The sequence below is a fragment of the Plectropomus leopardus genome, chromosome 15 (genome assembly GCF_026936395.1).
Source record: "Plectropomus leopardus strain MGB_pleo_1.0 chromosome 15, ASM2693639v1, whole genome shotgun sequence".
In the NCBI taxonomy this organism is placed as follows: domain Eukaryota; kingdom Metazoa; phylum Chordata; class Actinopteri; order Perciformes; family Serranidae; genus Plectropomus; species Plectropomus leopardus.
In genome coordinates, this window is record NC_142190.1 from 16,606,012 (window position 1) to 16,620,243 (window position 14,232).

Sequence of the window (14,232 nt, forward strand, 5' to 3'; positions counted from 1 at the left end):
TATATAAAATGCATTTATTTGTTTTCTTAATTTTCTATATTCTTCAGGGAAAACAGATCTTCAGGAGATGCACAAAACAGCATTTTTATTAGGTGAATGCAACTGCACAGCAAACAGTCTTACTGTTATCTCACTGTTAAAAAAAGTCATCAGAGTATGCATTAAGCTAATGTCATTTAGATGCCTACATGTAAAAAAAGGAGTTTAATATCAAGGTTAACTGACTTGCATATCTGGTGCAAATGAGCAACGACTTCTAATGGACTAAACAAATAACTGAACACATCCCTAGTGTAAGCATCACTTACACCACATGAAAACAACATGAAAGTCTTCTCGGGGATTGCATAAAAGTAAATCAGACTGTAGTTTGGATTAAGTCAACCTGCTGATAAACTGTTGCTTGAAGACAACAACTCCATAACATTCAGCTAAACAGACATCTCTGTCCAGATTGTCCCTCTGAGCACGTGTGTACTGCAAACATAAAGATAGACAGCTCTCTGAGGACAAAGAGACCATATAAGTGAATATATGCAGTCACACCAGAGAATCAGACAAAACCGAATGCACAAGTGTGAAATAAAAAGTGCATGCACTGCATGAGGACAAAACACAAGCATGTTAATGTCTTTTTTAACAAATGTTAAAACATTCACAGGAAGTTTCCTGCTGGATACCACTTGGTATTAAAACACAAAACAAGCAACCAGCCTGACAAAAAGCACCAAGTTGTTTAACAGAAAGCTTTAAAAACTACAAACAAGCAAATTATCAGCCAGGCGTGTCGCTTCCCGGTCTAAGCCAGCAGCTTCAGGCTCTTCCAACGACAACAATGATTTTAAAGCTGTTGACAGAGTGGGACCATACAGCAACCACTCCTAGATTATAAACAAAACACAGAGGGGTGTTTTCAATCTTTACTTAGTATGAATGAAAAGTAGAAGACAGGACACTGATTTCACAGTGATAAAAGTAACGCTTCACAAAGGAAAGTCAAACAAAATGTGAAATGTAGACAAACTCGGCATCATGGTCAAGACTTAGTTGAATTCCCACTGCTCTTACATGAAAACTGGTGAGGATTATCAGTCACAGAGTAATGCTGTAGACTGCAAACCCTCCACATTTCTTTTAACAACTTCTGACTGCTTATGTGTAAGCTTATCAGTGAGTCTACATAGTAATTTGCTAACCAATGTCTCAACGAAGCCTTTGCCTGTTTTACATCATCAACAACACCCAACCATGAGTCATCCCTCATCACAGGCAACATGATTTACACACTATAGCTCAGGCTACATAAAACTAAGGCCCGGGGGGGCGACCAAGGCCACTGCAAACTGTGTGAGACACTCCATTAACACCAGTTTTATCAGCAGAGGAGAATGGAAGAAAACATTGTTTGGGCTATCCATCATCCAAACATCCAACAACACCCCAGTGTTATCATCTCAGGACTTTATTTAAACCAAGTTTAGACTATACATTGTCAAAAACTGAAACACTGTTAGGAGTAAGAGTGCATGATAACAAACCTAGTAAACCGACCGCTGATCTCCAAGTACTGACAACGAGTGTCTGCCACACGCAGTCAACAGAGCAGAGAATTTACTCCTAGTAAATTCTGCTTGACGTTAGTCATTTTGAAGACTATCACCCAACTGACATGCATCATTTGAAGGTCTTTCGTGCTATAAATGTTGTCTTTGGTTTGAGAAAAAGCCAGTTTCATGCCCTAGGAAAGACATTTAGACAATTAGTCAAACAAGATGATTATGTACCAAGAGTGCTTTTAGTGTGCTGGCACTATGTGTATGTAAATGAGCCTGCCGATGTCAGTTTTGGAGAGGGGCTGAATGTGTGAATGGCCCACTGTTAGCACTGTGCTAAATGGTCAAATGCCCCAGGCACAGAATCCTTTGTTAACACTGCTCATGTCCATTCTGCCCAACTAATTGACCCAATCTGTTGGTTTTTATTTGCTGAACAGGGAGTTACACCCTGTCGTACTGTAGCACAGTACTCTAGAAAATCAGCAGACAGGAGGCTCAAGTGTCTGTTATTAGTTTAAACAATACTGGAGCATAAATGTTTGTATTTAGGCTCATTTCAGCCAGCAGTCTGTTTTATTTTTGTGCCTATGCAACAGCAGAATAACTTTATTGAAAAGTTCTGTCTTTAATCAAAGTGCAAGGCTAACATATCCTCCATCTCCTTTGCCATTTTTTTTCAAAGATCACTCTAGTCCGTTTTACAGCAGAAAAAGTCATAGTATGCTTTTGGGTTTGAATAAATAACAAAGTGCACCATGTTACCAAATGGAAAAAAGAATGTGAGAAACTTGGCAACATCATGCAACCATGTGAATATGAACTGAGTCTCTGAGCACAACCTGTTCCTGAGTTGGCCTTTGACCAGCCTTAGAAGTCAAACTAGGTTAGATGTAGATGCCAACCAAAACCAGTTCAACAATACCTTTCTGTAAATATTCCAAACATGTCTTCAGAACATTTTTTTCTATTAATTAGGTGTAAAACCACAACATAAAGAGTTCTTGTTTAGAAGAATCATGACTTTGTGGATTCGTAAAAATGAATAGACCTATAGAAAGCCAACTTTTCTGAATAATCAAATGAGAGGATTAAAAGAACTCAAAGACACTCGTTTTAACTTGCTGAGTTCTGGAAAACTTTGAACCAACTGCACTTCTGTCTGGACTACAGGCTTCCTCATGTCAACACACTTGTATACTGTTTACAACAGGGTGGAGGGAAGCTACTGTGTGTTGAGGGTGGCTTAGCATCACAAAAGACAGTATCACAGAAAAACATAATCACTGCAAAAAAAATAAACATATGCAGTGGAGAAAGTTGTTCAAAAGGCCATGATGCACCAAGCCAATGGTTGGCTGTCAATGTTGGGCCATTAATGTGTGACATGTTGTAGTCTGTTGTCGGCTTTTTTCTCCAGCCAATTCAGCATGTTGGCTTGGTGTTGGGGATGGTGGAGCCCATCGATCTGATTAACAGTTCAGCGCACAATAAGAGAAACCAAATTGAGGGAAGTAAACAAAAAGCTTAAGTCAAGAGGGAGTGAGATTGAAACATACTTGACTACAAGGTAAGATTGACTTTTTTTGTTAGCTACTGAGCCCTTTAGCAACTTCTTGGCCGAGAAACATGCAATGTGAGGTGATGCAAAAGTCGACTGTTGTCGCCGCTGGTTCTTTGATGTTGGTTTGGTGTGTCAGGGCCTTAACGTGAAAGACGACGACTGCAGCATGGTGGAGAGGAAATTCCCAGTTGTAGTCATTATGCTCCAGAACCACCAAATGCCATATACACAGCATCACCAGCCTATTTTCAAAAGTAACATCTACTTTTTAAAGTCAGGCATTGGGGGATTTTGTTTATCAGTTTAAGAGGGCACAATTAGGTACATCTCTTATTCATTCCTGGGGGAATAACAAGTACTGCAGGCTGTAAAAATAATGGTGCATTTTCTTTAAACGGGGCATTCAGAATTTCAGAATTCCTGCATTCCCAGTTAGAAATTTTAACTGTAACACCCTCTGAAGTCTGATTTCCAACTCGGAAAGTAGCAGGAACCTCACCAACCAGGACTACAAATACATACATCTTCAGTGGTAAAAACTTTTGTAATTCAATCTTTATTAGCACTTCTGTGCTATTTGTGTCACATTAAATCAGTTATACACACAGTGCTATTCAACTTCTGAGGACATGCTGCTATAGTCATTATATGTGCAAAATACAGTGTAAAGAATTGTTATGAACTGGCAATGCCAACAATGGCTAACCGGGCTATAACTGATAATGCTAACATACTAGTTTTTCAACTTATTGTACTGGAGCACGGTCAACTTGAGTTTGACATCAGATGTGATGCAATACCCACAAATTGAGCTGCAATTTAACCTGAGGTGCACTGGAAAACAATGCACTCTTGCCTTATCCTAATATCAGTCCAGTTTGGGAAAAACCCAGAACAAGTAATTTAATTTATACTTAACAGGTTTTAAAAGCAAACTTTTAGAGGTCATCATAAATAAGCCGTAGTGCAAAGTTTTGGCCAAGCTTGCGTCCAAGGTCCAAGCCCTATGCAATTGGTCAGTTGCCAACACAGCAAGGTAGGCAATGTACATTGTTTCAAAACAAGAAAAACTTTGCCTAAGCTAGTCACTTGAGTGACTACATGAGTTATAAATGAGAAACACGAGTTATAAATGACATTTATTATCACAGTGTGGTGGCCAGCTATGTTGATTATAATCATTCAACAGTGTGCCAGACTGAAAAGGTCAAAGTCTGCACAGTTGAAAAGGCAGTTCACTCTGTAACTAAATTAATCAGCTCATCTGTCTCTTTCTAACTCACACCATAACAGCCAGGCCACATCTTTAACACAAGACAGAAAAAAGGGAAGAACTGATGGTTATCTGAACACCATGAATACATGACTGGGCTTCTTTGAGACAGTTATTATAAGAAGACTGTCCAAAAATATTTTAGCATGACTTGTAAAACATAGTCAAAATGAGTTAAAGTGCTTTACTCTTTCAGACACCCAGAGAAATAAGTAAAGCAGCCAACTAGCCGTGCATTTCTTACCCTGACTGAGAGGCCATGGCCCCAACCACTGAAACATTGGAAGGAGGAGGGAGGAGGATTCAAAGGATCTCCCAGGGATTCAGAAGTATTCTCGTTATGGCTTGTCAGTCTAAACTTCTACGCCAACCTCCTCCAGTGAAGACAACCTGGCCCTTTTTTTCTCTAAATGTTATCTGTGGGCGTCCAGCTGGAAGAGTGTAACTACAGTTTCTTTACTCGACTCGAAGGTACAGTGTATTTCCTTGGAGTGGTGACAAATCTGACTTAGGGAGGGGAGGTGACTGCTCGTTCTCGGCAGATACCACGTCGGCAAACAGCGGGGGGAAGTCACATGCTAGGTAGAGTCTATGGGGAGCCGCAGCTTTTTGTTTCTGCTTGTGTTGCGTTTTGAGGTTAAAGCATGTGTGGAGACCAAGAGAGGTGAAAAGAGGCTGGGGCTGGGTGAGTGTGCAAATGTTAATAGTGAGTGAGAGTGAGAGAGGTGGGATTTTAAGAGAGATATTTGGCATGTCTCTTGTCCCCAAGAGTGTGAGACGGTCCTGGTGGTTCCTCTTGTTTTAAATGCTAACAGCGCTGTGGGCCAATTTTAATCTTCAGCAATGAGGAAAACTGCCCAGCAAGGGGGAGAGTGGTCTTTTAATTGCAGTAAATTGAGCATATGAATTATCTAAAGGAGGCACAATGCCCAACACGACATTGAAGCATAGTGATGAGGTATTTATAAAGATGGCTGTAAACACTGCAATATGTCCCTACGACTAAAAAATGTATCTGACTACTTACACCTTAAAGTATTGGGCTGAAACAACGAGCAGTGCTGACAAGAAAAGAGGGATAAAAAAGTCTTACCATAGTTTATCATAGCATAAAATTCAAAATTAAGAGCAGTAAAACAAAAGGTGATATAATAAGAGGTGGTTTTAACATTTGAACCCTGAGCAAACTGTTGCAATTTCTTTCAAAAACATATGGGGGAAAAGGCAGTGAGCAACTTTATAAGAAAAGTTCCACAAATTGCATGAAATTAGTAGATATAGAAAAAGATATTTTAAAAGCAAGGGGGAAATGTCTAGGGAAAGTCTATATTTATGATTATTACAATTACACATTTAAAACAATGTTAAAGAATTATTTTAATTGTTATGCACTTTTCCAACAATTACTTTTTAAAATGTCTTTTTCTTTAAAGTTATTTTATTTTGGGTTTTTTTAATTACCAATTTTCAACAATTTTCTTGTACTTTTTTTTTCTTTTTTTTTTTTTTACAAATTTCTTGCTAATTTCATCTTGTTGCTCATCACCTTCTTTCTATGCTTTTGAAAGAAATTGAGCCAATTTGCTCATTTGTTCAGTTTCAAAGAGTTAAGAAGAGAGGATTAACACAAAAAAGAAATAAATTCACTTGATAGAAGCCATATTAATTTACAAAACAGCCTCAAAGGACAATTAGGGATAACATCTACAGGGAGGAAGAAAGCATTAAGGGACCAGTGAGAGGGGAACAAAATCTCACCTCTCTCAGAGAATGGAACAGTCCATCTCGTCCCATAAAAGGAGATGTTATTTTACACCACAGGGCCTCTCCTCCATGTGATGTCACTAAACTCAGCAAGGCCCAGCCAATCGGGGCCCATCTTTCCGTCAACAACCTCCCTCCCTCCCTCCCCCCACTATGCCCCGAGCACAGGGCTGAGCACAGGGCTGAGCACCCGTGCAGCCTGTTAAAGAGACAGCGCAGTTTCCTGCGTGCAGGTTTAAATTAACAGGAGACATTTTCATCAGAAATACATGATAATGACACATGCTGACAAATGTGTGATCATCACATGTTGCAAGGTTTTTTGTTTTTTTTAATTTAAATCAAGACGCAAATCCAAAAACATAATGCCATTTCACGTCTAGTATCTCACTACTGGTTTCCCCTTTAGGGTTGATATAAGATTTGATTACTTTGCGCTGGCTTCCTGATATATTATAGATAACCACCAACCAAACTTTGTATACATTATCCAGATACTTTGGCTCTTGTTTAAGATGTTCATCTATTATACTGCGCCTGAAACTTTTGAACAGACTGCTATAATATTTATTTAATATGATGTCATTTTTAAAATTCCCGTTAACTTGTCGATCTGTTTTTCCATATTGTAAGTTTTACTCTGCTACTTCTGTAAAATATCTATAGAATTTTTGTCAGTACTGTTATAGTTTCCTCCACTGCTACTCATCCTGACATTTCCTCCTTTTATCCCCCATTTCTTTTTTGACATTTTTGCTTAATTCATCCCTGAGAGAGAGAGAGAGAGAGAGAGAGAGAGAGAGAGAGAGAGAGAGAGAGAGAGGGGTGGCAAGAGCATGAAATGCAGCAAAGGGCTTGGGTCGGACTCAAACCCATGTCGCTGCGGTTAGGACTGAGCCTTAATGGTATGCGTCCTGCCCAGTGAGCTACCACGACACCCACTTTTCGGCTTTTTAAGTCTTTTCCTTGTCCTAATCGAAACTCTATGGATAGTGTGTGCTGTATATTGTATGTTGTTCTTAAAGCCGTCTAGGCAAATTATGTAATTTGTGATCAGGAGCTATGCAAATAAAACGTATTTAAATAAACATGAACACATTTTTGTATTTTGACTTTGGCAAAATATATATGGATCATATAAAATGGATCAAATAAAATGGATCAGACTTGTCTACCTGTTCAATAGAATTTTTAAACAAATTAACAATATGTTCCTTTCTTTAAGTCTCTAATGTCATCGTTTCTTCTCATGTAGGCTTCACCTTTATGTCTTCCAGTTTTGTTTCTTTCACTTGGTTACTTTGATCATTAAGGTTTTATGAATGTTTTATTTGATCATTAATGTTCCAGTTGCAATAAAGTGGTTAAAAAAGTAAAAATTTAAGATTATTACAGTTTCCATAGATATCAGTTTCTTTCAGAGGTTCCCCTTTTGGGGAACATGCATAATTGTATAACCATTACAATGTGCTGTATAATTATAGGGTCACATAAAACATAATGGAAAGTGAGCGAGAGAAAAACAATCCTGAAAAGTCCTGACACTAGTGGTGAAATCCAGACGTGGGAAACTCCCTTTGACTCACTTTACAATCACTTTATTGTGACATTTTGAAATGCAGAATGCGTCTGCAGACATGGTCGTCTATGGAAACATTACAACTGCAATGAACTGAGAATGGCTGCATGTCAGGGCTCATGTTTTTGGAAATACCAGTTTTTTGAATAATATCAATATAATACTGAATCTAAAACCACCTTTTCTTAACCTCTTTCTCTCTCTGTTTCAGTTTATATTTGCATGAAGTAGTCAGTTATTTTCAGCACAGCCATTACATATGCCATTTATTTTTATAAATAGAAGTCGGCTACAACCCTTGGTTGATTTAATCAATAACAAATCTCATTAGGTATAAAATGCAACTGAGCTCCCACAAAGCTATTTGATAGCACAGAATTACTCGAGTCTACAACTGACACTACCGATTACTACAAATGGGCCCAATTTTGTGTTTACAGCTCCGAGTCATTTTCAAGTGAATCTTGGATATTAAAAAAATAAATATAGCATTATGTTTAGTTAATATTGTTGAAACAACAGTGCCCAAAACTGTCATATCGTCTGACTGTGTAAAAAGAGTATTTCATGATGCATCTAAACAACAAGTTTTGAGTAATGGGTACAGATGGGCGGTCAGTGCCACCTCCCCTGGTGCTTTTGAAGCAAACCTGCTGACAGCAGGCATTCCAGAGGGAGTGTCCATTCAAATGCTGCAAACCTGCCTCATATAAGCAGCTGTTTGGGGACAAGCACTGTCAAGAGTACATGCTGTTAGGACATGGTCTCTATCAGAAACGGACAAAAAAGAAATATATAAATGAAACTTAACTTTTGAAAATGCAGTGACCATGGATACAGAGTGACATTACACTGTTAGCCAGGGACATTTGACTAGTATTGGCAATTATTGTTTTAATTATTGTTTTAGAACAGAAGAACTTTGTCATTACACAATGTATAACAACTAAAACTGCTACACCTATAGGTGCATGACATCCAGACAACCTCATTCGCAAAGTTAAAACACATATGTTTTGATGATAGCATATGTCAGTGGGGACATACAGTGTGTCACTCACTAGTTTGAGATCTCCGTTTTGGCCTATTCTTACACCTTTTTTCTGTATTAAAACAGAAAAATAGAAACATACACCAATTCAAGTTTCTCTCTTTCATATGTTTGCTTTATGGCCTTGTTAAGTCTTTGCAAAACTGCTTCATTCACAACTGAGAGAAACAAAATAAACCTCACAAATGCTGTCTTAGTTTGTCTTGTTAGTTAGTTAGGCCACTGTTCCTACATCTACCAACTGCCAAAATAAACCCTTAATTTACAAAGACAAATGTGAAAAAAGTGCAAAATTAAAAAAAGTGCAAATTAATGGCAAGAAAAGCAAGAGGAAAATAATAGTTATGGTGATATACTGTAAGTAATACATTGCGTATTTGAAAACATATTATCACACTGCTTTCTTTGTCGTTATGGCAAAATGTCACCTCAGTGGCTGCACAGGTTGCAGCATGACAGTTTGTTATACAGAGGTATATATATATATGTATCCACATTTTAGTTGTACTTGCACTTAAACTAGTTTAGATAAGTTGTCAAAACTGTTCTTTTGTTTTTAAAGCTTCTCCGATAGCTCCTTTCTTTTCCCTGTTGTGGCGATTTTGCATTGTGCCAAGATGTCCCCAAAGCTACCAACAGAAGATCCAAATTCTTGTATGTGTGCATAGAAATGGCAGCCACTCTGACCATCTTCCTACAATGATTTGAGTAAGGATGTGCATTCTACTCTAATTCTATTTCTACAAGTTACTATAAATCAGCACTGTCACGAAAAAAAAACAGATTTCCAAACAAAACACAAATGGTAACATACAGTAGATACAGTAAATAAAGTGCATAAAGACACATTCCTGTCAGTCAATGTGGCAGATACTGTCATCCACACAATCGGGATAAGTATTTAATGAGTCTAATTTTCTGTGTTCCCTTCATGTCAAAGTATTTAGCTGATGATGTTTAAGGAAGACGATGTCAAAATTAGGATTAAGTATTCAGAATTTCTTTAGTTCCTGCTTCAGTAATACTATTTGGCTTGCATTTTAGCTTTAATTAACATATCAAAACAAGTCTCTTAGTCTTGATTGGCATGTTCTCTAAACAAATGCTTATATCCATTCATTCAGGCAGGTTTGAAGCATTTGAACTGACTCACAGCCTGGAATGCCTCCACTCAGCAGGCGTGCATTATCTGAATTGGAGGGAGCTGGTAGCATTTACAAATAAGAGCCCAGCGACTGTTTTGCATTTAAAAACTAATTAATAATACATTCATTTAGAAGCGTTTTTACATTTGACATTCAGCAAACCTGTTTGCTGAGAAGTGAAGTGTTATTTACCATGAAAACACTCTGAAACTAAATGTGTTTTAAAAACGGCACAATATGCCTCCAGGACAGTGACGACTTCATGCCAAGTTCATAAAATCCAACTGAAAAAAACAAACAAACAAAAAACTTGCTCCCGCAACTTTCCCAAGGTTATAGGCTAACACTAAAGTATTAAATTGATGAAGTGCAATAGGATGTTACAAAAAAGAAACAAAACAGCAAAGGAGTAGTAAAGTAAATAACATACAGAGTGAAAGAATGTGGATGTTAAGGTGAAAAACACACATGAGCTCAGTATGCTCTCACTCGCAGCTTTGACACTAATAACACAGGGTACTTTTTTCTGACACTCTGTAAGTGGAACATGACACATAACTTTTATTATCTTGGCAATGTTTCTAAGAAATCTGCGTCATACAAGCTAATCAATGTGAACACTGACCTTCTCAAAAGGCTTCTGCTTTTTTAGCGTGACTCTCTTCACATGTATGTGAACTATGTTAACATTTACATGGATTTACAATCACTCCCTTGGCTTTGAATCAATATTGATTACACATACTATGGTGTATGATGCAACTATACTCCATACTCAGCATGTTACACTATGTTCAGTACACTGAGATAAAGTGTGCTTTAATAAACATTGGTAGCTCAGTCATACAACTGTGAAAATGTTTACCAATGTCCTTGTAAAAATCCTTACAGTGAACAGTGAAACCATGCAGACTTGAGTAAAACAAGTCCTGTGTATGAAGCAAAAGATGTTAAATTCTTAATAAAAAACTGACTGACAAGGGATGCCGATGTATATTTAATGAGAATACTGATATATCACAAACTTGTCTGTCAAGTACTTCAGCCATCTATGATAGTTCCTCTAATAAAGCCTTTAAAAACTAAATCATTGGTTTTCAACCATCAATCATTTTTTTTCATACTAGTAATGGTAGCAGGAGGAGCAATTTATGAATGGGTGGGCTATAAATAATTAACTTTCATTATACTGCAAAAATGGCCCATGTTATCTGTTTGAATAACTCTTTTGAGTTTATCTGCTTTTAATAATTCACTGATTATTCCTCACTGATGGAATAATGCAAAGAAACAAAACTCCTGAAACCCATCTTGGCTTGGTCATGCATATCAACCCTCAACTTTGTTGTAACTAATCTTCTTTTAGCCTGAAGCATTAATGCTTAAGTCCATGAAACACTGCACTTATTAGTCTATTACTTGCTCAAAACATTACTTAAAGGGGCAGTGTGGAGGATTTAGGGGTATCTTGCAATGAGGACTGCAGATTGCAACCAGCTGAAACACCTCCTGTGTGCAAAGCGTGAACTCTCCTTTAGGATCCTTTTAGTGTTCATTGTTTAGCAGGTTTTTACTAAAGGACAAATTATCCGCAGAGGTTTCTTCCTCTCCAAAACAAAACGGAGCAGGAGTCTCATTTATCACCATTGCATAAGCACAAAACAAGGCCATGACCAGATGTAATAACTGAATGTTGGCCAGACAAGTGATCAGTCAGCCAGACGTAAGATAATAAGAAAAATTACTTCAAAAATCTTAAATGTACACCGAAATTTTTTTTTTAGATGATTCAATTTTCCAATTTACTACTTTTCCTTTTATATATATATGTAAAGCTGAACTGAAAAGCATTACATGGAGAAATTCCAAGCTGATTTTGAATTTGTAAAAGAAAATTGCACACTGTCAGACATTTGCACGGCTTTATAAATCAGATTTTTTTGGGGCGCATGCCATTTTCAGCTTTTGTCCGCATGTACACTTCATAAATGAGACCCCTGGTTGATTACAACCAGTAAAAACACTGAATACGGCAGTCTACATTAAATATCAACGTATTTCCAACAATGTTTAGCACATCATGGAGGGTCTGCTAACTATGGTGGCCTGATCTAGAGCAAGTGTTTGGTTTGTCCATTCTGGGCTACTGTAGAAACATGAGGGTACAAGGTAATGGACTTTGCCAACAAGGACCCTCTCCCAATAAAGATATAAAGGGCTCATTCTAAGGTAACGAAAACACGTGATTATACACTAAAGGAAATATAGTATATTCCTGCCAATATATCCCCCTTAATCACTCTGGACTTCTAATTGTTTCTAAAGTTAGAAAACAAGATATAACAAGAAAACACAAAAATTCCTCAACCCTATTGAGGAGTCATCGGGATTTCTGTAATGTGTAATAGTTTTCCGTCTATCTGTCACAATCATATTGCTCACAGAGCTGTCAGGGCTAAATTTGACACTGGGTTATCTGCTAGCCTACAAATAGAAACACGCTAACCTATAGCTTACTACTCTGAACCTCTAAATAAACCTTAGCACTCACCAGAGCATGCACTTTGATACATGCTGCTGTGGCCAACATGAAAGAAGAGACGAGTTGATGAAAAATGAAATTGTATGATTCACAGTTTGGGTCTTTGCTATGCAGATTTCTGTGTGGAAGCTTGAATAACTTTAACAAAAGTTTTATCCATGTATTACAAAAGTCAATACTTGCTATCCTTCTCATTTTACCATTCTGAATCCATCTCACTGACTGGGATTTTGACTGTTTATGTTACTGATCCATTTGTTATTCCCTGCAAAGCACTTACCCTGCTGTAAAAAATGTCATGCCAACGAATTTCATTGCCTCAAGTATTACTGTTGCTCTAGTCTAAGACTAATGTCATGAGGTCCAGGCCTATATCATAGCATGGTATCTAACACCATGGATGTGTGCCAGATCTCGAAAATAAAAATGGCCGTAATGAGCTTTACCTCAAACGGACTATACAGCCACATGAGAGCTTAACTCACATCCTAGAGAACAAAAGCTGAAGAACAGATGCACGAGGTCAGGACACAGTGAGTAGCATATTTTTCTGCTGTGTGAGCAACAGTACTGAGGGATAAAAAAAGAGCTGCTGATGTCTGATTAGATTCTGGCTAATTAAACTGGCAGACTCTGGAAGAGCTTTCAAACAACTTACTTACAACAAGCTTCTCTTTTTAAAGGAAATAAGATTTGATTATAAACGCACAGGCCTCAGCTGAAGAAACACAATTAGTTCTTACATTAGTTTGGGTCAAAGAAAGGAATATAACTGCTTAAATGTAGTAGAATCTGCACAATAAACAAACCAGATAACTGCTATGATTCCCTTTTGACTTCACATATTTAATTGATTTCATTAATCAAAAGAAGAAGTTGATAAAGAGTATTTGAAAGCATGCAGTTTATTTAGTCTACTCAGTTTTGAGAGGGCAACCCAACAACCTTGTACAAATACAGTACTTTTTGTTGAACAGTCTGGAAGTATGTGTTGCTCATTTTCCAAATATTCAGCCTTGAAAACCACACTGTACTACTACCACAGCGTACAATAGGTGTGTCAACGCCAAGGAAAACATGCACCCACTCCTCTGTCTGGAATGGACAAACAAGTCGCCATAACATCTCAACAGAACACGTGCCCTCTGCTTTGCTACAGAGGAACCAGTTACACTGAAGCCACAGAGCAAAACCTAAACAGGAAGTGAAGAGGATTTCACATCGAGCTGCGTCACAGGGAGCACAAGACCAAAGAAAAAAACCTTTATCTGCCTTAACACACTGACCATGTTAACACGGACTGCGTTAGTTAGAACATGGATTTTTATTACAAACAATATAAACTGTATTTTATTTGGGTGTTTACTTTGGGTGCTTAAGTTAATATCCCTAAAATTGAAAAGTACTGACAGCTTTTGAGCCGACAAATGCTACATATCAGCCTCAGATTTCCATAGGACACTCCTGTGCTAACACTAACCCAAAACAACAACACCCAGGCATCTTGCGGTCTAGGGCTTTGACTTCATTTCTGAATCTCTCTGTTTAACATATTCTTTAAAAAAAAAAAGGCAGCATGCAATATGAGCTTTAACAGTTTTAAATAACATGTTGTATTTTAAACTCATCTTTTATTATTCAATATCAACGTAAATATTATCAAATGTTATCGCTGATACTGATTTTGGTCATATCATCCTGCCCTTTATCATAGCCTAATTAATCACCGAAAAAGCTCTCACCGCACCAAAATGATTTTAT

General features: G+C 37.6%; 1 protein-coding gene across 2 annotated transcripts in view; it reads right to left on the reverse strand.

Annotated features, from left to right (window-relative positions):
• The window catches only part of aff4 (ALF transcription elongation factor 4), a 39,469-nt gene that overhangs the window by 22,789 nt on the left and 2,448 nt on the right, over positions 1-14,232 (reverse strand). The window contains exon 1 of one of the 2 annotated variants that reach the window (XM_042498617.2): positions 4,635-6,911. The exons of the other annotated variant lie outside the window; for it this stretch is intronic. Coding sequence (XP_042354551.1) covers positions 4,635-4,651 — 17 coding nt within the window. The 5' untranslated portion in view covers positions 4,652-6,911. Of the gene's footprint in view, positions 1-4,634; positions 6,912-14,232 lie in introns of those variants that run through there. 2 annotated transcript variants of the gene reach the window in all.